At 64.5% G+C, this 27,074-nt stretch overlaps 3 protein-coding genes across 3 annotated transcripts; all 3 read right to left on the bottom strand.

The window, feature by feature from the left end:
- Positions 1–1,752: 1,752 nt before the first annotated feature.
- RBM23 (RNA binding motif protein 23) lies at positions 1,753–7,650 on the bottom strand (the record flags this gene model as incomplete). Its single annotated transcript, XM_084281128.1, is given in 14 exon segments — positions 1,753–1,784; positions 1,787–1,904; positions 1,983–2,009; positions 2,011–2,101; positions 2,225–2,278; positions 3,837–3,877; positions 3,879–3,953; positions 3,955–3,976; positions 4,554–4,607; positions 4,736–4,791; positions 4,889–4,936; positions 5,059–5,133; positions 6,986–7,189; positions 7,564–7,650. Coding segments are annotated over 13 exon segments (729 nt in total), but the record flags the coding sequence as incomplete, so codon positions are not given.
- A 486-nt stretch (positions 7,651–8,136) lies between these two features.
- Positions 8,137–20,601, bottom strand: PRMT5 (protein arginine methyltransferase 5). Its single transcript, XM_084281124.1, has 17 exons — positions 20,452–20,601; positions 18,693–18,811; positions 17,140–17,225; positions 16,908–17,042; positions 15,739–15,860; positions 15,595–15,644; positions 14,546–14,709; positions 13,323–13,484; positions 13,117–13,194; positions 12,936–12,994; positions 12,024–12,146; positions 10,584–10,759; positions 9,361–9,470; positions 9,182–9,275; positions 8,966–9,082; positions 8,654–8,718; positions 8,137–8,326 (listed from the first exon to the last, which is right to left on the bottom strand). Exons 1-17 carry the CDS (start codon positions 20,577–20,579, stop codon positions 8,174–8,176), a joined length of 1,941 nt encoding a protein of 646 aa, XP_084137250.1. The 5' UTR covers positions 20,580–20,601; the 3' UTR covers positions 8,137–8,173.
- Positions 20,602–21,355: 754 nt separating this feature from the next.
- HAUS4 (HAUS augmin like complex subunit 4) lies at positions 21,356–26,736 on the bottom strand. Its single transcript, XM_084281123.1, has 8 exons — positions 26,706–26,736; positions 25,731–25,966; positions 24,492–24,572; positions 24,327–24,416; positions 24,014–24,235; positions 23,789–23,919; positions 21,807–21,875; positions 21,356–21,574 (listed from the first exon to the last, which is right to left on the bottom strand). Exons 2-8 carry the CDS (start codon positions 25,959–25,961, stop codon positions 21,388–21,390), a joined length of 1,011 nt encoding a protein of 336 aa, XP_084137249.1. The 5' UTR covers positions 25,962–25,966; positions 26,706–26,736; the 3' UTR covers positions 21,356–21,387.
- Between the last annotated feature and the right edge of the window lie 338 nt (positions 26,737–27,074).

Raw genomic sequence — 27,074 nt, 5'->3', positions numbered from 1 at the left:
CAAATTCACCCCGAGATGCCCCGAAACCCCCCCAAACCCCCTCAAAACCCCCGAGACCCCCAAAACCCCCCCTCAAACCCCCTGAGACCCCCAAAACCCCCCTTAGACCCCCCAAAACCCCCTTAAACCCCCCTCAAACCCCCCTTAGACTCCTCAAACCCCCTTAGACTCCACCAACTCCCACCGAGACTCCTCAATTCCCCCGAAACCCCCAAAACCCCCTCAAATCCCTCCCAACCCCCCCCAAACCCCTCAGGACCCCCTGGGACCCCCCAAACCTGCGAGGCCTGGACGATGATGGGCACCCCCAGCAGCCTCTGGCCCGTCACCCGATGGCCAGGGGACAGACTGGATCTCACAGACCCCAAACCCCCAAACCCCCTTCTAACCCCCCTGAGACCCCCCAAAACCCCCTCAAACCACCTGAGACCCCCCTCAAACCCCCTGAGACCCCCCAAAACCCCCTTAGACTCCCCAAACCCTCCTTAGACCCCTCCAAAACCCCCTTAAACCCCTCTCAAACCCCCCTCAGACCCACAAATTCACCCCGAGATGCCCCGAAACCCCCCCAAACCCCCTCAAAACCCCCGAGACCCCCCAAAACCCCCCTCAAACCCCCTGAGACCCCCAAAACCCCCTTAGACCCCCCAAACCCCTTAAACCCCCCTCAAACCCCCTTAGACTCCTCAAACCCCCCTTAGACTCCACCAACTCCCACCGAGACTCCTCAATTCCCCCCGAAACCCCCCAAAACCCCCTCAAATCCCTCCCAAACCCCCTCAAACCCCCTCAAGACCCCCCAAAACCCCCCGGGGACCCCCCAAACCTGCGAGGCCTGGACGATGATGGGCACCCCCAGCAGCCTCTGGCCCGTCAGCCCGATGGCCAGGGGACAGACTGGATCTCACAGACCCCAAACCCCCCAAAACCCCCTCTAACCCCCTGAGACCCCCCAAAACCCCTCTGAGAGCCCCCAAAACCCCCCTCAAGCCCCTGAGACCCCCAAAACCCCCTTAGACTCCCCAAACCCTCCCTTAGACCCCTTCAAAACCCCCTCAAACCCCCTTAGACTCCTCAGATCCCCCTCAGAACCCATCAACTCACCCCGAGATGCCCCGAAAACCCCCCAAAACCCCCTCAAATCCCCTCAACCCCCTCAAGACCCCCCAAAACCCCCCGGGGACCCCCAAACCTGCGAGGCCTGGACGATGATGGGCACCCCCAGCAGCCTCTGGCCCGTCAGCCCGATGGCCAGGGGACAGACTGGATCTCACAGACCCCAAACCCCCCAAACCCCCTTCTAACCCCCCTGAGACCCCCCAAAACCCCCCTCAAACCACCTGAGACCCCCCTCAAACCCCCTGAGACCCCCAAAACCCCCCTTAGACTCCCCAAACCCTCCTTAGACCCCTCCAAAACCCCTTAAACCCCTCTCAAACCCCCTCAGACTCCTCAAATCCCCCTTAGACCCCACAAATTCACCCCGAGATGCCCCGAAACCCCCCCAAACCCCCTCAAAACCCCCGAGACCCCCAAAACCCCCCTCAAACCCCCTGAGACCCCCCAAAACCCCCCTTAGACTCCCAAACCTCCTTAGACCCCTCCAAAACCCCCTCAAACCCCCCTTAGACTCCTCAACCCCCCTTACACTCACCAACTCCCACCGAGACTCCTCAATTCCTCCCGAAACCCCCCAAAACCCCCTCAAACCCCCTCAAGACCCCCCCAAAACCCCCCGGGGACCCCCCAAACCTGCGAGGCCTGGACGATGATGGGCACCCCAGCAGCCTCTGGCCCGTCAGCCCGATGGCCAGGGGGACAGACTGGATCTCACAGAACTCCACGTAGGCGATGCCCTTGGAGCGCCGCGAGTTGCGGTCCGAGATGATCCTCACATCCCTCACCTGTGGGGTCAGGGGGGTCAGTGACGTCACCACCACCCCTGTGATGTCATCAGGAGGGGGAATGAGGTCACCTCTCACCTTCCCCACTGCTGAGAAGAAGTCCTCCCAGGTCCCTGGGGCGGATCCGAGCCGCCAGCTGCATGCAGAAGACGGTGCGGGCGTCGCGCTCCTCGGGGCTCAGGCTACCCAGGGGCTCCCTGGAGATGCAAAGGGGTGAAACCCACCCCCCAAAAATGATGAGGGACCCCTTATGATGTCATCCAGCCCCTTTATGAGGTCAGAGGGGGGTTTAAAGGGGGTAAAAGGGGGGTGGGACTCACCGGACGGGGCTCTTCTCGCGGTACAAGGGGCTCTTGCTGTGGCCGAAGCGGCGGCTGGGAGGGGAGAGGGGGGGTTTGAGGGGGTTTTGGGGGGGGAATTAGGGGGGTAATTGGGGGTTTTGGGGGGTTTTGAGGGGATTTGGGGGGTTTTGAGGGGATTTGGGGGGGGTTGAGGGGTTTTGGGGGGGAATTAGGGGGGTAATTGGGGTTTTGGGGGTTTTGAAGGGATTTGGGGGGGTTGAGGGGGGTTTTGGGGGGGGTTGAGGAGGTTTTGGGGGGGAATTAGGAGGGTAATTGGGGGTTTTGGGGGGTTAAGGGGGGATTTGGGGGTTTTGAGGGGATTTTGGGGGGTTGAGGGGGTTTTGGGGGGGAATTAGGGGGTAATTGGGGGTTTTGGGGGGTTAAGGGGGATTTGGGGGGTTTTGAGGGGATTTGGGGGAGGTTGAGGGGGTTTTGGGGGGAATTAGGAGGGTAATTGGGGGTTTTGGGGGGGTAAGGGGGGATTTGGGGGTTTTGAGGGATTTGGGGGGGGTTTGAGGGGGTTTTGGGGGGGAATTAGGGGGGTAATTGGGGGGTTGGGGGGTTAAGGGGGGATTTGGGGGGTTTTGAGGGGATTTGGGGGGGGTTGAGGGGGTTTTGGGGGGGAATTAGGAGGGTAATTGGGGGTTTTGGGGGGTTAAGGGGGGATTTGGGGGGTTTTGAGGGATTTAGGGGGGTTGAGGGGGTTTTGGGGGGGGAATGGGGGGGAATAGGGGGTTTTGAGGGATTTGGGGGGGGTTGAGGGGGTTTTGGGGGGAATTAGGGGGTAATTGGGGGTTTTGGGGGTTAAGGGGGGATTGGGGGGTTTGAGGGGATTTGGGGGGTTTGGGGGGGTTAAAGGGGGAATTAGGGGGGTATATGAGGGAATGGGGGGGTTTTGAAGGGATTGGGGGGTTGGAGGGGGTTTTGGGGGGGATATAGGCGAATTTTGGGGGGTTATTGGGTTTTGGGGGGGTTTTGGGGGGGAATGGGGGAAATAGGGGGGTTTGGAGGGTTAAGGGGGAATTGGGGGGTTTTGAGGGGTTGGGTGGGGGGGGGTTGGGGGGCTTTGTTGGGGTTTTGGAGGAGGCTCTTGTGCTTTTGGGGGGTTCAGAAAGCTTTTGGGGGTCCTGAGGAGGTTTTTGGGGGGTCCTGAGAGGTTTTTGGGGGTCCTGAGGGGGGTTTGGGGGTCCTGAGGGGGTTTTGGGGGGTCCTGAGGATTTTTTGGGGTGTCCTGAGGAGTTTTGGGGTGTCCTGAGGGGGTTTTGGGGGGTCCTGAGGGGGGGTTGGGGTGTCCTGAGGGGGGGTTGGGGGTGTCCTGAAGGGTTCTGGGGGGTCCTGAGGGGTTTTTGGGGCGTCCTGTTGGGTTTTAGGGTGTCCTGAGGAGTTTTTGGGGGGTCCTGAGGGGGTTCTGGGGGGTCCTGAGGGGGGTTTGGGGGGTCCTGAGGGGATTTTGGGGGGTCCTGAGGAGTTTTTGGGGGGTCCTGAGGGGGTTTTGGGGTGTCCTGAGGAGGTTTTGGGGTGTCCTGAGGGGGTTTTGGGGTGTCCTGAGGGAATTTTTGGGGGGGATTTTGGGTCCCTCCCCCCCCCTCACCGCGCCCTCTCGTCCCGGCGGCGCTCGCGGGAGCGGCTGCGGGCTGCCGCGTCGCCGGTCGCGGCTGCGGCTCCGGTGGCGGCTCCGGCGGCTGCGGCTGCGGCTCCGGCGGCGCCGCTCGCGCTCCGGTCCGGCTGCGGCTGGGGGGGGGGGCTGGGGTCACCCCAGACCAAATCCACCCCTAGACCCCAAATCCACCCCCCAGACCCCCAAATACCCCCCAGACTCCAAATATCCCTCCCCAGACCCCCAAATTCCACCCCCGACCCCCAATTCCCCCCCCCAGACCCCCAAATATCCCCCCCAGACCCCCAAACTACCCCCCAGACCCCCTATTCCCCCCCAAGCCCTCCAATTCCCCCCCCAAGCCCTCCAATTCCCCCCCCAGACCCCCAAATTTCCCCCCCAGACCCCCAATTCCCCCCCCCAGATCCCCAAATACCCCCCAAACTCCAAATATCCTCCCCAGACCCCCAAATCCCCCCTAGACCCCCAAATGTCCCCCCTGGACCCCAATTTCCCCCCCAGACCCCAAATTCCCCCCCCCAGACCCCCAAATCCCCTCCCCAGACCTCCAAATCCCCCAGCAGACCCCCTATTCCCCCCCCAACCCCAAATCCCCCCTAGATCCACAAATCCCTCCCAAGACCCCCAATTTTCCTCCCCAGACCCCCAAATCCACCCCCAGACCCCCAAATCCCCCCCCCAGACCCCCACCTGTGTCTGTGGTCGCGGCTTCGGCTCCGGCTCCGGCTCCTCTTCTTCCTGCTGCTGGTGGGGAGGGGGGATCAAAAATGGGTTCAGACCCCCCCAAATCCTCTCAGGGGACCCCCAAATCCCCCCCCAGCCCCCCAATTTCCCCCCAGCCCCCCAAATCCCCCACCCCCAGCCCCCCAAACCTGCTCCCGCTGCCGCTCTCCTTCTTGGGCTCTTTGCTGCTCTCCTCAGCTGGAGGCTGTGGGGGTGGGGGGTGAGATAAGGTGAGACCCCCCCAAAATAACCCCCCACCCCCCTAAATCCCCCCCCCCCCCTGCACCCCAAAACCCCCTCACCTGCGCTGGGGGGGGCTCAGGCTGCACCTTGGAGGGGCCGGGTTGGGCCTGTGGGGAAGGGGAGGGGGGAGGTCAGAGCCCCTCAGAGCAATGAGGGGACCCCAAAACCCCCCCCAGGGGACCCAAACCCCCCCAGGGGACCCCAAAACCCCCCCAAAGCCCCCCCTCACCTCCTCCTTCTTGTAGGGCGCCTCCAGCATGGCCTCGATCACGATGTCGAAGTCGTCTGACGTCATCGCGTCCGTCTGGGGAGACCCCCCCCCCCCAAAATCAGAGACACCCCACCCCCCAATCAGAGACCCCCACCCCATCAATGAGTCCCCCCAGACCCCAAATTCCCCCCCCCCAGACCCCCTAATTCCCCCCAAGACCCCCAAATCCACCCCCTAAACCCCCTATTTCCCCCCCCAGACCCCCTATTTCGCCCCCCAGACCCCCAAATCCACCCCTAAACCCCCTATTTCCCCCCCCAGACCCCCTAATTCCCCCCCCAGACCCCAAAATCCACCCCCAGACCCCCTATTTCCCCCCCAGACCCCCAAATCCACCCCCTAAACCCCCTATTTCCCCCCCCAGACCCCCTATTTCGCCCCCCAGACCCCCCAAATCCACCCCCTAAACCCCCTATTTCCCCCCCGAGACCCCCTAATTCCCCCCCCAGACCCCAAAATCCACCCCCCAACCCCCATATTTCCCCCCAGGCCCCTCTCTCCATCCCCTCAGACCCCAAATCCACCTCCTAGACCCCAAAATCCACCCCCCAAGCCCCCTATTTCCCCCCAAAGACCCCAAATCCACTCCCTAGACCCCCAAATTTCCCCCTCAGACCCCCAAATTTCCCCCCCAGCCCCCCTATTTCCCTCCTCAGACTCCCAAATCCACCCCCCAGACCCCCAAATCTCCCCCCAAACCTCCCTATTTCCCCCTCGAGACCCCCAAATCCACCCCCTAAATCCCCTATTTCCCCCCTCAGACCCCCAAATTCACCCCCCAGACCCCCAAATCCCCCCCCAGACCCCCTATTTCCCCCCCAGACCCCCTATTTCCCCCCCCAGACCCCCAAATCCACCCCCCAACCCCCATATTTCCCCCCAGACCCCTCTCTCCATCCCTCAGACCCCAAAATCCACCCCCCAAGCCCCCTATTTCCCCCAAAGACCCCAAATCCACCCCCTAGACCCCCGAATCCCCCCCTAGGCCCCTATTTCCCCCCCCAGACCCCCTAATTCCCCCCCCAGACCCCAAATCCACCCCCAGACCCCCTATTTCCCCCCAGACCCCCAAATACCCCCCAGACCCCCTATTTCCCCCCCCAGACCCCCAAATCCACCCCCCAACCCCCATATTTCCCCCCCAGACCCCTCTCTCCATCCCCTCAGACCCCAAAATCCACCCCCCAAGCCCCCTATTTCCCCCCAAAGACCCCAAATCCACCCCCTAGACCCCCAAATTTCCCCCCCAGACCCCCAAATCCACCCCCTAAACCCCCTATTTCCCCCCCCAGACCCCCTATTTCGCCCCCCAGACCCCCAAATCCACCCCTAAACCCCCTATTTCCCCCCCAGACCCCCTAGTTCCCCCCCAGACCCCCTAATCCACCCCCCTAAACCCCCATATTTCCCCCCCCGAACCCCTCTCTCCATCCCCTCAGACCCCAAATTCACCTCCTAGACCCCAAAATCCACCCCCCAAGCCCCCTATTTCCCCCCAAAGACCCCAAATCCACCCCCTAGAGCCCCAAATCCCCCTCTTAGACCCCAAATCCCCCGAGACCCCTATTTCCCTCCTCAGACTCCCAAATCCACCCCTCAGACCCCCAAATCTCCCCAGACCCCTTATTTCCCCCCTCAGACCCCCAAATTCACCCCCCAGACCCCCAAATCCCCCCCCAGACCCCCTATTTCCCCCCTCAGACCCCCAAATTCACCCCCCAGACCCCCAAATCCACCCCCAGACCCCCAAATCCCCCCCAGACCCCCTATTTCCCACCTCAGACCCCCAAATCCACCCCCCAGACCCCCAAATCCACCCCCAGACCCCCTATTTCCCCCCCAAACCCCCGTATTTCCCCCCCAAGACCCCCAACCCCCCCCTCACCGGGTCGGGCAGCGGGTTGGAGCCCCCCGCCTCCATCCTGCACCGTGTTTGGGGGGGGGGGGTGTGTGTGGGGTGGGGGGGGGGGGGGAAATCTGATCTCCCCCCCCGAATCCCAACAGGGACGAAGGGGGGATGGGCGGCTGGGCGGGACCGGCGGCGTCTCCTTCTCCCCCCCGGGGACTCCCCCTTCCCCAACGCTGCGTCCTGGGGAGGGGGCGCGGGGGGGTCGTTAACAGGCCCCCCCCCCCCCCTTAACCCCCCCCAGCAGCCTCCCTGACCCACGTGGAGCGCGCGCGCCCCTCCCCAAGCCCCGCCCCCTCCCCAAGCCCCGCCCACCAATCACACGCCAGCCGCCCCCCTCAAGGCCACGCCCCTCGCTCCCCCCTCCCCTCCCCGCTCCCGCGCATGCGCAGCGCGCTCCTCCCCTCACCGCACCCCCCCCCCCCCCGCCGCCGCCATTCCCCCCCCCCCCCCCCCTTCTTCCTCCCTCTTCCTCCTCCTCCTCCTCTTCCTCCTCCTCCTCCAGCCGACCCGCGGCCCCTTCCTCCTCCCTTCCCCCCCTTCCCCAGCCCCGGTACCGGCTTCCCCGGCGGCTCCCGGAGCGGCGGCAGCGGCGGCGGCGGCGTTAAGATGGCGGCGGCCTCCTGCCCCCCCCCCCCCCTCCGCCTTTCCCCTTCCCTTACCCTGCTCCGCCTTCCCCCGGCGCCTCTGCGCATGCGCGGCGCCGAGACGCGCTCTGATTGGCCACGGGGAGGCGGGGAAAGGGAAGGGGCGGGCGGCGCTGATTGGGTGGAGGGAGGAAAGGGGGGGATTGGATTGGGTGGTGGTGGCGGGGAGGCCCCGCCCGCTTTCCTCCCGTCTCCCCGTCGCTATGGAAACGCGGCCTAGCGCCTCGCTACTCCTAACGGGGCTTAATGGCGAGGGGGGCGGTTTTAAGGCGTTTAAAGGTGGCAAACGAAGCGGGAAGCGGCTGGAAGGGGATGAGAAGGAGTTTAAAGATCTTATTAAAGCCTTAAAACGGGTTGAAAAGGGGGTTTAAGGCGGTTTTCAGCCCTAATTCAGGGCGGGGGGGTGGTGGCGCCAAGATGGCGGCGGCGGCAAGATGGCGGCGCAGCCCCCCCAATCCCCATCTGACACACACAGAGGAGGAGGAGGAGGAGGAAGAGGAGTTTATTGAGGGGGGTGGTGTCAGAGGCCGATGGTGTAGGAGCGGCCGGTGGGGTTGTGGAGGGCGGAGCAGGCCGGGGCGGTGACCGCCCACTCGTACCAGACCTTCTTGGGGGTGGCGCAGCGCCAGAAGGCCACCGACACGTCCTCGCCCGCCTTCACGGCCAGGGGTTGCTGGGGGGGGGAAGAGGAAAACAGGGTGGGAGTGAGGCCTCAGCAAGATGGCCGCCCCCTTTGGTACCCAAGATGGCCGCCCCCTTCGCACCCAAGATGGCCGCCCCCTTCCCCACCCAAGATGGCCGCCCCCCCTTCCCCTCACCCTGCAACGGGTGAGGCGAGAGGAGCCCCTTTCACCCCCCCCCACCCCCCACCCCGAGCCAAGATGGCTGCGCGGTGCCCACGCCCAAGATGGCCGCCGCCGCCGCGCTTTGCCCACACTCAAGATGGCCGCCGCCCTCTCATAGCTCCACCCCCCTCCCTCCCTCCCCAAGATGGCGGCACCTTGATGGGGAAGAAGATGGGGAACCAGGAGAACATCCCGGGCGAGTGCGTCTCGGGCCGGATACCTGGAGGAGGAGGAGGAAGGAGGGAGGATGATGACGTCATCAGCGATGACGTCAGCGATGACGTCACCACCACACCCACATCCTCCCACCCCCATTGGCTGCCGAGCTTGAGCCCCCACCCCCTTTCCCCTCCCCCCCTCCCCACTCTAATTGGCTTAGGGAAGGTGCTTTGGGGACGGCGATGACGTCACACACCCCCCCCCCCCTCCCCCCTCCTCCCCCCCCGGGCTATGACGTCATCACGCACTGAGCGTGATGTCACCGTAAAGCGCCGTCTCGAAGTAGCCGGCGAAGCCGTGCAGGACGGTGTTCACCCCCACCCGGAACGACAGCAGCCGGTACCGGCTGTTGTCCTGCGACGGGTCTGGAGGAAGGAAGGATGGATGGAGAGAGAGAGGAAGTGACGTCACGGCGGCGGCAGGATGACGTCATCACCCGCCGCCGCCGCCGTGACGTCACTCACCGGGGTTGGGATGCCGGAAGGAGAAGCAGGGCTGGGGAGCCGCCAGCTGGTGGTAGTTGTGCAGCCGCACCACGTACGGCATCTCGAACTGCGCCTGTCGGGAGCGCCGGCGCCGCTGGTGACGTCATCCCACCGCCGCCGTGACGTCATGGGGGGGGGTTAATGACGTCACTTCTCACCTCAGGGTCCCGGTCGCGCTCCCGACACGCCCGCACCTCGTTATAGAGCTTGGAGGAGGAGATGGGAGCCAGGAAGGACGTGTACCACTGCGGGATGCTCACCCCGCCCTCTGCGGGGGGGAGGGGGGGAAGAGGGGGTCACCCCCAAACCCCCCACCCCCAAAATAGACCCCTGAACCCCAAAACCCCCCTGTACTGCCCCCTCTGGACCCCAAAACCCCCCTGTACCACCCCCCCTGGACCCCTAAACCCCCCTGTACCGCCCCCCAAAAAACACCCAACCCCCCTGTACCACCCCCCCGAACCCCAAAAACCCCCTGTACCGCCCCCCCAACCCCCTCTGTACCCCCAGACCCCCCTGTACCTCCCCCCCTGAACCCCAAAACCCCCCTGTACCGCCCCCCCCGAACCCCAAAACCCCCCTGTACCGCCCCCCAAAACACACCCAACCCCCCTGTACCGCCCCCCCAAGCCCCCCTGTACCCCCAACCCCCTCTGTAGCCCCAGACCCCCCCATACCGCCCCCCCAAACCCTCCTGTACCCCCAAACCCCCCTGTACCACCCCCCCGAACCCCCAACCCCCCCTGTACCGCCCCCTCAAACCCCCCTGGAGCCCCTCTTAGACCCCAAAGTCCCCCTAACTCCCCCCCCCAAAAGCCCCTCATAGACCCCCCCCAAATACCCCTGTACCCCCCCCAATGCCCCAAATCCTCCTCATTCCCCCCCAACCCCCCCAAATCCCCCTCATACACCCCCCAAAACTCCCTTCAACCCCCCAAACCCCCTTAAACCCCTCCAAATCCCCCCCAACCCCCCTGTACACCCCCAAAACCCCCCTGTACACCCCCAAAATCCCCCTCAAACCCCCCATATCCCCCTCATACACCCCCCAAAATTCCCTTAACCCCCCAAAACCCCCCTGTACCCGCCCCAAACCCCCTTAAACCCCCCCAAATCCCCCCCAACCCCCCTGTACACCCCCAAAATCCCCCCCCAACCCCCCTGTACACCCCCAAACCCCCCCTGTACACCCCCCAAATCCCCCCCAACCCCCCTGTACACCCCCAAAACCCCCCAGTACACCCCCCAAAATCCCCCCCAAACTCCTTTAAACACCTCGAAAGCCCCAAGTACGCCCCCCAGACCCCCCCAAACCCCATGTAGCCCCCCCAAACCCCCCTCTAACCCCCCTCCCAGCCCCCCCAGAGCCCCCCAGCCCCACCCTTGAGGCAGCCCCGGGCCCCGTCCAGGCACTCTGGGCACAGCTCGTTGTCCCCGAAGGAGCCCAGCAGCTCCGACACCAGCACGTCAGCCGCCTCGGGGGCCTCCCAGTCCCTCATGTCCCGGGGCACCACCGACACCTGAGCCCCCCACTCCTCGTACTGCCAGCTCTCCAGCCTGGGGGGGGGGATATAAGGGGGTTTGGGGGGGATTTGGGGGGATACAGGGGGGCTTGGGGGGGATATATGGGGGCTTGGGGGGGATATATGGGGGTTTGGGAGGGGAACAGGGAGGCTTGGGGGGGATATAAGGGGGTTTGAGGGGGATTTGGGGGGATACAGAGGGGCTTGGGGGGGATATAAGGGGGTTTGGGGGGGATTTGGGGGGATACGAGGGGGGTTGGGAGGGAAACAGGGAGGCTTGGGGGGGGATATATGGGGGTTTGGGGGGGATTTGGGGGGGATACAGAGGGGCTTGGGGGGGATATAAGGGGGTTTGGGGGGGATTTGGCGGGATTTGGGAGGTTTGGGGGGGATATAAGGGGGCTTGGGGGGGATACAAGGGGGTTTGGGGGGGATTTGGGGGGGAAACGGGGGCTTGGGGGGGATATAAGGTGGTTTGGGGGGGATTTGGGGGGATACAGAGAGGCTTGGGGGGTATATAAGGGGGTTTGGGGGATATAAGGGGGTTTGGGGGGGATTTGGGGGGATACAGGGGGGCTTGGGGGGTATATAAGGGGGTTTGGGGGGATATAAGGGGGTTTGGGGAGGATTTGGGGGGATATAAAGGGGTTTAGAGGGGGTTTGGGGAGGATTTGGGGGGATATAAGGGGGTTTAGAGGGGATTTGGGGGGTTTGGGAGGGATACAAAGGGGTTTGGGGGGGATATATGAGGGTTTGGGGGGGATTTGGGGGGATACAGGGAGGTTTGGGGGGGATATATGGGTGTTTGGGGGGTCTCAGGGGGTTCTGGGGGGGGTCTCAGGGGTCTGTGGGTGGGGTTTTGGGGGGTCTCAGGAGGTTTTGGGGGGGTCTCAGGGGGTTCTGGGGGGTCTCAGGGGTCTGTGGGTGAGGGGTTTGGGGGGTCTCAGGGGGTTTTGGGGGGGTCTCAGGGGGTTCTGGGGGGTCTCAGGGGTCTGTGGGTGGGGTTTTGGGGGGTCTCAGGGGGTTTTGAGGGGGTCTTAGGGGGTTTGGGGGGTCTCAGGGGGTTTTGAGGGGGTCTTAGGGGGTTTGGGGGGTCTCAGGGAGTTCTGGGGGGTCTCAGGGGTCCGTGGGTGGGGTTTTGGGGGGGGTCTCAGGGGGCTTTGAGGGGGTCTTAGGGGGTTTGGGGGGTCTCAGGGAGTTCTGGGGGGTCTCAGGGGTCTGTGGGTGGGGTTTTGGGGGGTCTCAGGGGTCCGTGGGTGGGGGTTTGGGGGGGTCTCAGGGGGTTTGGGGGGTCTCACGTGACGACGGCGTTGGGGTTCTTCTCCACGGCGTAGACGCGGACGCGGCGCCCGGCCTGGCGCGAGGCGCGGAGGGTGGCGTTGACCAGGGGCCCCCGGCCCGCCCCCAGCACCATCACCACCCTGGGCAGGGGGACAGGGGGGTCGGGGGGGGGCTATGGGATGCCCCATAGGGATTTTGGGGTGCCCCATGGGGATTTAAGGGGGATATAGGGCTGTGGGGAGGGGCTATGGGGTGCCCCATAGGGATTTTGGGGTGCCCCATGGGGATTTAGGGGGGGTATAGGGCTGTGGGGAGGGGTTATGGGGTGCCCCATAGGGATTTTGGGGTGCCCCATGGGGATTTAGGGGGGGTACAGGGCTGTGGGGGTGCCCCATAGAGCCCCAGGGGTGCCCTATAGGGACCCAGGGGTGCCCCATGGGGCTGTTGGGGTGCCCCCCAGGGATTTGGGGTGCCCCATAGGGACCCAGGGGTGCCCCAAAGAGACCCAGGGGTGCCCCAAAGAGACCCAGGGGTGCCCCATAGAGACCCAGGGGTGCCCCATAGGGACCCAGGGGTGCCCTATAGGGACTCAGGGGTGCCCCATAGGGACTTGGGGGTGCCCTATAGAGACCCAGGGGTGCCCTATAGGGACCCAAGGGTGCCCTATAGGGATTTGGGGGTGCCCCACGGGGGTTTTGGGGTGCCCCCCAGGGATTTGGGGTGCCCCATAGAGACCCAGGGGTACCCCAAAGAGACCCAGGGGTGCCCTATAGAGACTCAGGGGTGCCCCATAAGGACCCAGGGGTGCCATATAGGGATTTGGGGGTACCCCACGGGGGTTTTGGGGTGCCCCAGGGGTGTTTAGGGCTGCCCCACGGGGGTTTGGGGGCACCCCAAGGGGTCTGGGGTCCCCCCAGCCCCCCACTCACTGCACGTTGCTGTCCTTCTCCTCCTCGGGCACCCGGTCCAGGAGACACTTGTAGATGGCCTGGGGGAGGGGGATGGGGGGCACCCCAAATTAGAGGGGGGTGTGGCTATGCAAATGAGGGGGGAATTAACAAACCAATCAACACCCTCTAAGCCCCGCCCACCCCCCTAAGCCCCGCCCACCTGCTGGTACTGGGAGTACTTGATTGGGTCCTTCTCAAACACCTCGTAGGTCTGCGACTCCAGGTTGTCCATCAGCGGCTGCGACCGTAGGGGGGGGGGGGGGGCATAATGAGACCCCCTTAATTACCCCTGGGAACAACTAATTAAGCTAACGAGGGGTGATTTGCGTAGCTAATCGCCTGGTTAACGAGCTAACCCCCCTGTACCTGCAAGGGGGACTGGAGATAGTCCTCGTAGCCCCGGGCAAAGAGCTCGTAGGCGGAGGGCGGGGGCCGGTGCTGCCCCAGGTGCTCCAGGTACTGCAGGTAGGAGCCCAGGGGCTTCCCGCCGTGCCGGGGGGCTCCCGTCACCACCACCTGCACCTCCAGCTGCAGTGACGTCATCAAACCCCCCCGTGACGTCAGCGGTGATGTCATCAACACCCCCCACCACCCCCGTCACCGGGGTGACGTCCGGTGCGGGGGTGGGGGGGGGTGTGGGGGTGGGGATGGGGATTGGGGAGTGGAAGGAGGGGTCTAAGGGGGGATTAAGGGGGGTCTAAAGGGGGGTTTGGGGATGTAGGGGGGGTCTGAAGAGGGATTAGGGGGGTCTAAGGGGGGGGTTGGGGGTGTAGGGGGGTCTGAAGGGGGATTGAGGGGGTCTAACGGGGGATTAGGGGGGTCTAAGAGGGGATTTGGGGGTGTAGTAGGGGTCTAAAAAGGGATTGAGGGGGTCTAAAGGGGGATTAGGGGTGTCTAAGAGGGGGTTTGGGGGTGTAGGGGGGGTCTGAAGGGGGATTGGGGGTATCTAAGAGGGGGGTTGGGGGTGTAGGGGGGGTTTAAAGGGGGAATGGGGGGTCTAAGAGCAGGGTTGGGGGCTGTATGGGGGGTTAGGGAGCATAAAGGGGGCTAGGGGGTGTAGGGGGTGTTTAGGGGTGTGTACAGGGGGTTGTGGGTGTGTGAGGGGGGTGTACAGGGGGGTTAGGGGGTGTTTAGGGGTGTGTACAGGGGGGTTTGGGGGTGTTTAGGTGTGTGTACGGGGGGTTTGGGGGTGTTTAGGGGTGTGTACAGGGGGGTCAGGGGGTTTAGGGGTGTGTACGGGGGGGTTAGGGGGTGTTTAGGGGTGTGTACAGGGGGGTTGGGGGTGTTTAGGGGTGTGTACAGGGGGGTTGGGGGTGTTTAGGGGTGTGTACAGGGGGGTCGGGGGGTGTTTAGGGGTGTGTACGGGGGGGTTGGGGGGTGTTTAGGGGTGTGTACAGGGGGGTTGGGGGGTGTTTAAGGGTGTGTACAGGGGGGTTGGGGGGTGTTTAGGGGTGTGTACAGGGGGGTTGGGGGGTGTTTAGGGGTGTGTACAGGGGGGTTGGGGGGTGTTTAGGGGTGTGTACAGGGGGGTCGGGGGGTTTAGGGGGGTGTCCGGGGGGGTTGGGGGTGTGTTTTGGGGGTCCCCTCACCCGCAGCAGGCGGCAGAGCAGGCGCTGGTGTGGGCGGGACAGGACGGGGAAGCCCTTCTTGTTGGTGAGGAAGACGCTGGTGGGCAAGATGGCCGCCTTCACCGGCTCCCCCAGCCACCGGTCGATGGCCGCGCCCGACGGCAGGTCCGGCCCCACCTCCAGCGCTGGGGGGAGGGGCCAAAAGGGGCGGGGTCAGGGCCCGGCCCCGCCCCCTTGGGCTGGAGCCGCACCCCCATTGGCTAGAGACCTGTCAATCACCCCTTAATCCCGCCCCCAGCCCTGTCAATCACCCCTTAGCCCCGCCCCCTGGGCTGCAGCCACACCCCCATTGGCTAGAGACCTGTCAATCACCCCTTAGTCCCGCCTCCTGGCTACAGCCACACCCCCATTGGCCACAGACCTGCCAATCACCCCTTAGCCCCGCCCCCTGGGCTGCAACCACACCCCATTGGCTATAGACCTGTCAATCACCCCTTAGCCCCGCCCCTTGGGCTGGAGCCACACCCCCATTGGCTAGAGACCTGTCAATCACCCCATAGCCCCTCCCCCAGCCTGTCAATCACCCCCTTGGCCCCTCCCCCAGCCTGTCAATCACCCCTTAGCCCCTCCCCCAGCCTGTCAATCACCCCTTAGCCCCTCCCCCAGCCTGTCAATCACCCCTTAGCCCCTCCCCCAGCCTGTCAATCACCCCTTAGCCCCTCCCCCAGCCTGTCAATCACCCCTTAGCCCCGCCCCAGGCCTGTCAATCACCCCTTAGCCCCTCCCCAGGCCTGTCAATCACCCACTTGGCCCCTCCCCCAGCCTGTCAATCACCCCTTAGCCCCCCCCAGCCTGTCAATCACCCCTTAGCCCCTCCCCCAGCCTGTCAATCACCCCTTAGCCCCTCCCCCAGCCTGTCAATCACCCCTTAGCCCCGCCCCCAGGCCTGTCAATCACCCCTTAGCCCCTCCCCCAGCCTGTCAATCACCCCTTAGCCCCTCCCCAGCCTGTCAATCACCCCCTTGGCCCCTCCCCCAGCCTGTCAATCACCCCCTGGCCCCGCCCCTCACCCACTCCCACGCGCTTGTTGTAGTCACAGAGGGTCCGGAAGTTGTGCCACCTGTGGGGGGAGGGGAAGGGGGCGTGGTCAGGCCCTCCCACCGGAAGCCCCGCCCCCCCTCACCGGAAGTCCCGCCCCCTCCGGGGACACCCACCAATGCCAGGTGCGCTCCTCGGCCCCGCCCTCGGGTGGCTCCGCCTCTTCCTCTTCCTCCTCCCCCCGCGTCAGCGCCTCCCGCTCGTCCTCGGGCACCAGCAGGGGCACCCGCACCCAGAACTGACCAGTACGGACCAGTACAGACCAGTACGGACCAGTACGGACCAGTACAGACCAGTGACCTCCCCAACTGCCCTCCCAGTGCCTCCCAGTTGCCCCAATTCCCACTCCCAGTCACTCCCAGTGCTCCCAGTTGCCTCCCAACCCCCCTCCCAGTGCCCCCCAATCCCCTCCCAGTCCCCCCAGTGCCCCCCAACCTCCTCCCAGTGTCCTCCAATCCCCTCCCAGTGCCCCCCAATCCCCTCCCAGTACCTCCCAATCCTCTCCCAGTCCCTCCCAATCCCCTCCCAGTCCCTCCCAGTGCCCCCCAATCCCCTCCCAGTGCCCCCCAACCTCCTCCCAGTCCCTCCCAATCCCCTCCCAGTGACCCCCAATCCCCTCCCAGTCCCTCCCAGTGCCCTCCAATCCTCTCAGTCCCCCCCAATCCCCTCCCAGTCCCCCCCAATCCCCTCCCAGTCCCCCCCAATCCCCTCCCAGTACCCCCCAATCCCTCCCAGCAGCCCCCAATCCCCTCCCAGCACCTCCCAGTCCCTCCCAACCTCCTCCCAGTGCCCTCTAATCCCCTCCCAGTGCCCCCCAATCCCCTCCCAGTGCCCCCCAATCCCCTCCCAGTCCCTCCCAATCCCCTCCCAGTGCCTCCCAGTGCCCCCCAATCCCCTCCCAGCCCCCCCAATCCCCTCCCAGTGCCCCCCAATCCCCTCCCAGCACCTCCCAACCTCCTCCCAGTGCCCCCCAATCCCCTCCCAGTGCCTCCCAATCCCCTCCCAGTCCCTCCCAATCCCCTCCCAGTGCCTCCCAGTGCCCCCCAATCCCCTCCCAGCCCCCCCAATCCCCTCCCAGTGCCCCCCAATCCCCTCCCAGCACCTCCCAGTTCCTCCCAACCTCCTCCCAGTGCCCCCCAATCCCCTCCCAGTGCCTCCCAATCCCCTCCCAGCCCCTCCCAGTCCCCCCCAATCCCCTCCCAGTGCCTCCCAATCCCCTCCCAGCCCCCCCCAATCCTCTCCCAGTCCCTCCCAGTGCCCCCCAATCCCCTCCCAGTGCCCCCACCATGGCGCTGTGGTGGCCGGTGTGCAGGTGGGCGCAGAGGACCCTGGCCAGGTTGGGGTTGTGGGCCTGGCTGAGGGGCAGCAGGAAGGCGGGGAGCCCCAGGTACGCCCCGAAGTTCAGCTCCTGCAGCATGGCCTGGGGGGGCAGGGGGGGGGTTAACGGGGTCAGGGGGGTCCCTAAACCCCCCCCCAGACCCCTCAGACCCCCCCCAGACCCCCCCCCCAAAACTCACGGCCTCCGAGTTCCTCCGCACGTGCTCCAGGGGGGAGTCGGGGCGGATCCAGGGCGAGAGCTTCCCCACGATCAGGGTGTTCCAGTCTGGGGGGGACAGGGGGGGGTTAGGGGGGCCCAGGGTGCCCCATGACCCTTTTAGGGGGGTCCCAGGGTGCCCCATGACCCTTTTAGGGGGGTCCAGGGTGCCCCAAGCCCCTTTTGGGGGGGGTCCCAGGGTGTCCCATTGCTCTATGAGGGGATTCTGGGGTGACATAGGGGGTCCCAGGGTGCCCCAAACCCCTTTATGGGGGTCCCAGGATGCCTCAAGCCCCTTTAGGGGGGTCCCAGGGTGCCCCATGCCCCTTTTAGGGGGTCCCGGGGTGCCCCAAGCCCCTTTGGGGGGGGTCCCAGGGTGCCCCAAATCCCTTTATGGGGGTCTCAGGGTGCCCCAAGTCCTTTTTAGGGGGGTCCCAGGGTGTCCCAAATCCCTTTATGGGGGTCTCAGGGTGCCCCAAGTCCTTTTTAGGGGGGTCCCAGGGTGCCCCATGACCCTTTTAGGGGGTCCCAGCGTGCCCCATTGCTCTGAGAGGGGATTCCGGGGTGTTATAGGGGGTCCCAGGGTGCCCCAAACCCCTTTTAGGGGGCCCCAGGGTGCCCCTAGCCCCTTTGGGGGGGGTCCCAGGGTGCCTCAATGCCCTTTAGGGGGGGTCCCAGGGTGCCTCATGGCCTTTTAGGGGGTCCCGGGGTGCCTCAAGCCCCTTTGGGGGGGGTCCCAGGGTGCCCCAAACCCCTTTGGGGGGATTCTGGGGTGATATAGGGGGTCCCAGGATGCCCCAAATCCCTTTATAGGGGTCTCAGGGTGTCCCATGGCCCTTTAGGGGGGGTCCCAAGATGCCTCAAGGCCCTTTGGGGGGATTCTGGGGTGATATAGGGGGTCCCAGGGTGCCCCAAACCCCTTTATAGGGGTCTCAGGGTGCCCCAAGCCCTTTTGGGGGGGATCCCAGGGTGTCCCATTGCTCTATGAGGGGATTCTGGGGTGATATAGGGGGTCTCAGGGTGTCTTGAACCCCTTTATGGGGGTCCCAGGGTGTCCCATGGCCCTTTTAGGGGATCCCAGGGTGCCTCAAGCCCCTTTGGGGGGGGTCCCAGGGTGCCCCAAGGCCCTTTGGGGGGATTCTGGGGTGCTATGGGGGGTCTCAGGGTGCCCCAAACCCTTTCTAGGGGGTCCCAGGGTGCCTCAAGCCCCTTTTAGGGGAGTCCCAGGGTGTCCCATGGCCCTTTAGGGGGGGTCCCAGGGTGCCCCAAACCCCTTTGGGGGGATTCTGGGGTGATATAGGGGGTCCCAGGATGCCCCAAATCCCTTTATGGGGGTCCCACAGTGCCTCAAGCCCCTTTGGGGGGGTCCCAGGGTGCCCCTTGGCCTTTATAGGGGATCCCAAGGTGCCCCAAACCCCTTTATAGGGGTCTCAGGGTGCCCCAAATCCCTTTTAGGGAGGTCCCAGGGTGCCCCAAACCCCTTTTAGGGGGTCCCAGGGTGCCCCAAAGCCCTCTGGGTGCCCCCTCCCCTCTCACCCCTCCCGGAGAGCAGCAGGTCGGAGCGGGTCTGGGGCCCGGGGCGGCTGCGGGCCGGTTCCAGCCAGAACTCCCGCCGGTGCCGCGGGTGGAACAGGGGCAGGCACAGGAAATCGAACCTGGGAGGGGGGAAACCCCATGAAACCACCCCCAAAACACCCCTAACCCCCCCCAAAACACCCCCTAAACACCCCCCAAAACCCCCTAAACCCCCCAAAAACCCCTAAACACCCCCCAAAACCCTATTAAGACCCCTTTAAACCTCCCCAAGATCCCCAAACCCCCCTCAGATCCCTTCAATCCCTCCTAAACCCCTTTTGAACCCCCCGTTAAACCCCTATCAAGCCCCCGTAAACCACCTTAACCCCCTCTAAACCCCTTTAACACCCCTTTTAAGCCCCCCAAACCCCTCTTAAGACACCCAAACCCCCCTAAACCCCCCACAAACCACTATCAATCCCTTCTAAACCCCCCCAAACCCCCCCTGAAACCCCTATCAAGCGCTTCTAAACCCCCTTAAACCCCTTTAACACCCCTCTTAAGCCCCCCCAACCCACGTAAAGCCACCATAGACCCCCCATAAGCCCCCCTATACCCTCTCAACCCCCCCTTAAACCCCCTTATACACTCTCAACCCTCCCTCAAACCACCCCTAAACCCTCTCAAAGCCCCCCCAACCCAGCTTAAGCCCCTATAGACTCCCCATCAACCCCCTATACCCTCTCAACCCCCCCATAGACCCCCTATACCCTCTCAAACCCCCTCTAACCCCCTTAAATCCCCCCTAAACCCCCTCTATGCCCCCCAGCCCAGCTAAAGCCCTCATAGACCCCCTATAAACCCCCTTATACCCTCTCAAACCCCCCTTAAACCCCCCTATACCCTCTCAAACCCCCTCTAACCCCCTTAAATCCCCCCTAAACCCCCTCTAAGCCCCCCCAACCCAGCTAAAGCCCCTATAGACCCCCCCATAAACCCCCCTATACCCTCTCAAACCCCCTCAACCCCCCCTTAAACCCCACTTAAGCCCCCCCAGCCCAGCTAAAGCCCCTATAGACCCCCCATAAACCCCCCTATACCCTCTCAAACCCCCTCAACCCCCCCTTAAACCCCACTTAAGCCCCCCCAGCCCAGCTAAAGCCCCCACAGACCCCCCATAAACCCCCCTAAACCCCCTCTAAGCCCCCCTCAAACCCAGCTAAAGCCCCCATAGACCCCCCATAAACCCCCCTATACCTTCTCAAACCCCTCTTAAACCCACCCTAAACCTCCTCAACCCCCTCTAAGCCCCCCCAACCCAGCTGAAGCCCCCATAGACCCCCCCTAAACCCCCCTATATACTCTCAAACCCCTTCAACCCCCCCCAAGGCCCCTCTAAGCCCCCCCCAACCCAGCTAAAGCCCCCACAGACCCCCCATAAACCCCCCTATACCCTCTCAAACCCCCCTATACCCCCTCAAACCCCTCTTAACCCCCCCATACCCTCTCAAACCCCCTCAAACCCACACTAAACCCCCTCAAACCCCCTCAACCCCCCCTTAAATCCCACTTAAGCCCCCCCAACCCAGCTTAAGCCCCCATAGACCCCCCATAAACCCCCCTAGACCCTCTCAAACCCCCTTAACCCCCCCTAAACCCCCTCAAACCCCCCTTAAACCCCCTCAACCCCCTCTAAGCCCCTTCAACCCCCCCCAAGACCCCCTAACCCCCCCCCCAAACCCCCCTCACCCCCTCCCACCGCCGTCTCCGGGCCCCTCACCCCTGCCTGGCCACGGCACCCAGCGCCCCGGCCACCTCCGGGACGCAGCTGAGGTCGCGGCCGCTGGAGACCCGCGCGGTCCCCGCCGCCCCCGGCCCCGCTGCTGCTGCTGCTGCCGCCGCCGCCATCGCTGAGGGGGAGAGACAGCGGCAGCGCCCAAGCCCCGCCCCCTCCCGGCCCTCTCGGCCAATGGCAGCGCCGCTTTCCCGGCGCGGGCCAATGGAGAGGCGCGGCGCCTCAGGCATGAGCCCGCCCCCGCGCCTGGGGGCGGCCAATCGGAGGGCAGGGAGCGGCCCGCGTGCGCGCCGCCCGCCTCGCCGCCCTCAAGCCCGCCCCCCATTGGTGGCAGAAGGGCCAATCAGGGCGCGGCCCAGGCAGCGGTCCCGCGAGCTCAGGGCCCGCCCCCGCCCGCCAGCGGGGCCAATCCCCACCCCTCTTCACCTGTCAATCAACCCACCCGCTATTTAACGAGCCAATCGCAGCGCAGCTCCGCTTGCCAATCACTCCCGCCCGCTTATCCCCGCCCCCTCCCCTCAGCGAGCCAATCCCCGCCCTCCTCTCCATGTCAATCACCTCCTCAGCGGCCCGCCCCGCTTACCCCCGCCCCCTCCTTGCAGCCAGCCAATCCCCGTCCTTCTCTCCCTGTCAATCACCCCACTCGCCGCACCCCATTGGCTCCTTCCCCTCGCTGCTTTGTCGGGCACCCCCATTAGTCCCGCCCCCTCCCTTAACCAAGCCAATCACCGCCCTTCCCCGCCTGTCAATCAACCCGTATCCCCCACCCCATTGGCTCCTTCCCCCACGGCCCGACAATCACCCCGCCCCCTCCCTTCACAGCCTCTCCGGTGCCACACACAGGCTCCTTTATTGACGTCACCAACCCCCCCACCCCCCTTTCCCCCGCCGTGACGTCACTTCCCGCCGCCGCGGCCTCCCTCAGCGGTTCTGCTGCCGGCGCAGCTGCTCCATGTCCCAGCGCCGCTGCCTCAGGCGCTGCCTCAGCTCCCCGTACTCGGCCGCCAGCTGGGCGAAGTCCGGCCCCAGCCCCCGCAGCTCCTCCAGGGTCGCCTTGGCCGCCGCCGCCTCCTCCTTCGCCTGACGCAGCGCCCCTTCCAGCCCCGCGCTGATGGACAGGAGGCACCAGCCAATCAGCGCCCGCCCGCCGGGGCGGCGCAGCCAATCAGCGCCCGCCCGCCGGGGAGGCGCAGCCAATCAGCGCCCGCCGCCGCGCCCTGAGGGCGGGGGGAGGAAAAAAGGCGGGAAGGGAAAATGGCGGCCGGGCCTGAGGCGGGAAGACAAGATGGCGGCCGCGGGGAAAGGGCGGGAAGGGGAGATGGCGGCAGGGGGGGACCCACCGGATGCGGCGATGGGCGTCCAGCTTCTCCGGGCTGTAGGTGTCCAGCAGCACCTGCAGCTCCTCCTTGCTGAGGGGGACGGGGAGGATTGGGGGGGGGGTCAGCCCTGAGCCCCCCGTTCGACCCCCTTGAAACGCCATTAAAACCCCCTGGGACGCCCCAAAAGCCGCTTAATTCACCCTCAAAACAACTTAATCCCCCCCCTTAGGCAGCCCCAAACCTGCCTCAAGCCCCCTAAACCCCTCAAACCCAGCTCAACACCCCCTAAATACCCCCAAACCCCCCTTAGACCCCCCCCCAAACCCCCTCAATCCCTCCTTAAACCCCCTCAATCCCCCTCCAAACCCCCTTAATCCCCTCCAAAACCCCCCCAACCTCCTGAAATCCCACTAAATCCCCCCTTAAACCCCCTTAATTCCCCCTAAAAACCCCCTTAAACCCCTTTTAGACCCCCCAACCTCCTTAAATCCCCCTAAATGCCCCCTTAAACTTCCTCAAACCCCCTTAATTCCCCCTAAAACCCCCTCAACCCCCCCTTAAACCCTCCCATACCCCTTCAATCCCCCCTTAACCCCCCTCAAACCCCCATTAAACCCCCCTAAATCCCCTCAACCCCCCTTAAACACCCTCAAACCCCCCGAAAACCGCTCTTAAACCCCTCCAACCCCACCCAACCCCTCATAAACCCCCCTTAACCTCCTTAAATCCCCCCTTAAAGCTCACTTAACCACCCTCAAAGCCCCCCATACCCCCTCAAACCCCCCCAACCCCCCCTTAAACCCCTTCAAACCCCCCTAAACCCCCTCAAACCCCCCTTAAACCCCCTCAATCCCCCCTTAAACCCCCTCTATCCCCCCTCAGACCCCTCAACCCCCCCTTAAACCTCCTCAACCCCCCCTTAAAAGCCCTCAACCCCCCCTTAAACCCCCTCAATCCCCCCTTAAACCCCCTCAAAACCCCTTAAACCCCCCCTTAAACCCCTTCAATCTCTCCTTAAACCCCCTCTATCCCCCCTTAAACCCCCTCAATCCCCCCTTAAACCCCCTAAACCCTCCTCAGACCCCTCAATCCCCCCTTAAACCCCCCCAAACCCCCCATAAACCCCCTCAAAACCCCTTAAACCCCCTCAAAACCCCTTAAACCCCCCCCTTAAACCCCCTCAATCCCCCCTTAAACCCCCTCAAAACCCCTTAATCCCCCCCTTAAACCCCCCTCAATCCCCCCTTAAACCCCCTAAACCCTCCTCAGACCCCTCAACTCCCCCCTTAAACCATCTCAACCCCCCCTCAAACCCCCTCAATCCCCCCTTAAACCCCCTCAATCCCCCCTTATACCCCCTCAACCCCCCCTCATACACCCTCAATCCCCCCCATACCCCCCTTAAATCCCCTCAATCCCCCCTTAAATCCCCTTAACCCCCCCCATAGCCCCTCAAAGCCCCCCAAACTCCCCTTAAACCGCCCCAAACCCCCCTCAAAACCCCTCAATCCCCCTTACCCCCCCCTCAATCCCCCCTTAAACCCCCTCAAACCCCCCTTAAACCCCCTCAAACCCCCCTTAAATCCCCTCAATCCCCCCTCAGACCCCTCATACCCCCCCCAAACCCCCCTTAAATCCCCTCAATCCCCCCTCAGACCCCTCATACCCCCCCCAAACCCCCCTTAAATCCCCTCAATCCCCCCTCAGACCCCTCATACCCCCCTCAAACCCCCCTTAAATCCCCTCAATCCCCCCTCAGACCCCTCATACCCCCCCCAAACCCCCCTTAAATTCCCTCAATCCCCCCTCAGACCCCTCATACCCCCCCCAAACCCCCCTTAAATCCCCTCAATTCCCCCCTTAAACCCCCTAAACCCCCCTCATACACCCTCAATCCCCCCCATACCCCCCTTAAATCCCCTCAATCCCCCCTTAAACCCCCTCAAACCCCCCTTAAACCCCCTCAATCCCCTCCCCAAACCCCCCATAAACCCCCCTCTGACCGTATCTTGAGCAGCACGGCCGTGGCCTTGGCCCTCAGGTACTGCCCGTGGCGCCCGTCCAGCTCCCCCCAGGCCCCAGCGATCCCCGGCCCGGCCAAGCGCTCCAGCAGCGCCCGGCAGCGCAGCAGCACCTGTGGGAGGGGGGGGGGGGGGTAGAGACAAACCAGCATGGCGGCGGCGCGATGACGTCACCGCCACGCCAAGATGGCGGCGGCGGGCGGTTACCTGGGCGTAGAGGCCGCGCTGCTGCTCCAGCTGCCGGCCCAGGCGGCCCTGGTGCTGCTGGGCGGCCTCCAGCTGCCGCCGCTCCTCCCGCAGCGCCCGGAGGGTGCCGGCGGTGACGTCATCGTCGCCGCCCGTGACGTCATCGCCGGCGGCGGGGCGGTAATACGCCGCCAGCTCGGCGCTTTGCTGGCACAACCGGCGCCCCAGGGCGGGGAGAGGGTCCTTGTTTTGGGGTGGATTGGGGTAAATTTGAGTGGGGGGGTTGGGGTTTGGGTTTAGGGGGGGAGGGGTGGGTTATGACGTCATGGCTGACCTGGCGGTGCGGTGGCGGCGGCGGCACGGCAGCGGCGAAGGCGGGGTGGCCGCCGCGGCGCAGTTCGGCCGCTGTCCAGGCCTGTTCCAGCTGGGGGGGGTTGAGGGGGGGGTCTTAGGGGGGGTGGGGGAGGGGATTTGGGGGGAGGGGGGGGAGGGGACTCACGGCGGGGTCCTGCAGCACGGCGCGGCGCAGGGCGTCGCAGCGCAGCCAGGCGCGGCGCTGGAGGGCCAGGGCGTCTTCTGCCTGTAGGGGGGGCGGTGTGTGACGTCATAACCCCGCCCTATGATGTCACAACCCACCCTATGACGTCATAACCCGCCCTATGATGTCACAACCCACCCTATGATGTCATAACCCCGCCCTATGATGTCACAACCCGCCCTATGACATCATAACCCCACCCTATGACGTCACAACCCACCCTATGACGTCATAACCCCACCCTATGGCATCACAACCTGCCCTATGATGTCATAACCCCAACCTATGATGCCACAACCCACCCTCTGATGTCATAACCCCGCCCTATGACGTCACCCCGCCCTATGACATCATGAACCACCTATGACGTCATAACCCTGCCCTATGACGTCACACCCCACCCTATGATGTCATAACCCCGCCCTATGATGTCACAACCCACACTATGACATCATAACCCCACCCTATGGTGTCACAACCCACCCTATGATGTCATAACCCCACCCTATGGTGTCACAACCCACCCTATGACATCATAACCCCACCCTATGATGTCACAACCCACCCTATGATGTCATAACCCCACCCTATGACGTCCCAACCCACCCTATGACATCATAACCCCGCCCTATGACGTCACAACCCACCCTATGATGTCATAACCCCGCCCTATGATGTCATAACCCATCCTATGACGTCATAACCCCACCCTATGACGTCGCAACCCACCCTATGATGTCATAACCCCGCCCTATGACGTCACAACCCCGCCCTATGGCATCACAACCCACCCTATGACATCATAACCCCACCCTATGACGCCACAACCCACCCTATGATGTCATAACCCCACCCTGTGACGTCACAACCCACCCTATGACGTCATAACCCACCCTATGACGTCACAACCCCGCCCTATGACTCCATAACCCCACCCTATGACACCACAACCCACCCTATGACGTCATAACCCATCCTATGACATCATAACCCCACCCTGTGATGTCACAACCCGCCCTATGATGTCATAACCCCCGCCCTATGACGTCGCACCCCACCCAATGACGTCACAACCCCACCCAATGACGTCGCAACCCCGCCCCGTGACGTCATAACCCACCCTATGACATCACACCCCGCCCTATGATGTCATATCCCACCCAATGACGTCACAACCCCGCCCCCGTGACGTCACCGGACCTGGCGGAGGCGGCTCAGGAGGGCGACGCTGGTGCCGTCGGGCCCCAGGAGGTTGGTCAGGTCCGGGAGGGGGAGGTCGGGGAAGGGGAGGGGGGAGTCGTAGCCCCCCACCCCCTCCCCCCACAAGGAGGCTGCGGCCTCCCCCTCCCCCCCCTCCCCCCCGCTCGCGGCTCCGGGCCAGGGGGGGGGGAGGAGGAGGTGGGGGGGGGGAGGAGACGCCGGGTCTGTCATGGCGGCTGCGGGATAATGGGGGGGGGGGAGGGACTTTAAGACCCCCCCCAAAGCCCCTCATACCCCCCGAAGCCCCTTGTCACCCCCTTAGACCCCCCCGAACCCCCTCAGACCCCCCCCAAACCCCCTTAATCCCCCCCAAAGCCCCTTGTAACCCCCTTAACCTCCCCCAATTGCCCTTGTCACCCCCCTTAGACCCCCCCAAACGCCCTCAGACCCCCCCAAAGCCCCTTGTCACCCCCCTTAGACCCCCCCATCCCCCCCAAAACCCCCTTGTCACCCCCCTTAGACCCCCCAAACCCCCTCAGATCCCCCCAAAGCCCCTTGTAACCCCCTTAACCTCCCCCAATTGCCCTTGTCACCCCCCTTAAACCCCCCCAAAGCCCCTTGTCACCCCCCTTAGACCCCCCCAAACCCCTCCCATTCCCCCCCAACCCCCTCTATACCCCCAAAAACCCCTTCTAACCCCCTTAAACCGCCTTGTCCCCCCTCTTAGACCCCCCCAAACCCCCTTGTCACCCCCTTAGACCCCCCCAAACCCCCCTTAACCCCCCCAAACCTCCCCTTAAACCCCCCTCAACCCCCCGAAAACCCCCTTAGACCCCCCAAACCCCCCTTAACCCCCCCAAACCTCCCCTTAAACCCCCCAAAACCCCCCGTATCCCCTCCAAACCCCCTTAACCACCCCCCAGACCCCCAACTCCCCCCCCGCGCCCCCCTGTACCCCCCCCCAGACCCTCTCACGCGCTTTCCCGCCTCGCCGCCGCGGCGCGCCTTCCCGAGCCACGCCCCCTTCCCTCCCTCGACCAATAGCAGCGCCGGAGCCGCCTCCCTGCCTCACCCAGCGCTCTGCGCATGCGCCAAGCCGCCTCTGCCCTCATCTCCCTCCCCGCTGCGCATGCGCGAAGCTCCCTCTGCCCTCACCGCCCGCCCCCTCTCCGCCCTCAGGTGCCCTCTACGCATGCGCAGGCTCCGCAGCGCCCTTACTCTGCACTCCGCGCATGCGCAGCACCCCCCTGCCCATAGTTGCCGCCCTCTCTGCCCTCACCGCGCCTCTGCGCATGCGCGAACCCCTCTTGCCCTCACTCCACCCCCCCCCCAGCTGTTCACTCT

The sequence above is a fragment of the Gallinula chloropus genome (assembly GCF_964237585.1).
Source record: "Gallinula chloropus genome assembly, contig: HAP1_SCAFFOLD_360, whole genome shotgun sequence".
Classification (NCBI taxonomy): Eukaryota; Metazoa; Chordata; class Aves; order Gruiformes; family Rallidae; genus Gallinula; species Gallinula chloropus.
The sequence above is the reverse complement of the archived record's forward strand: the minus strand, read 5'-3'. Positions and strand labels throughout refer to the sequence as shown.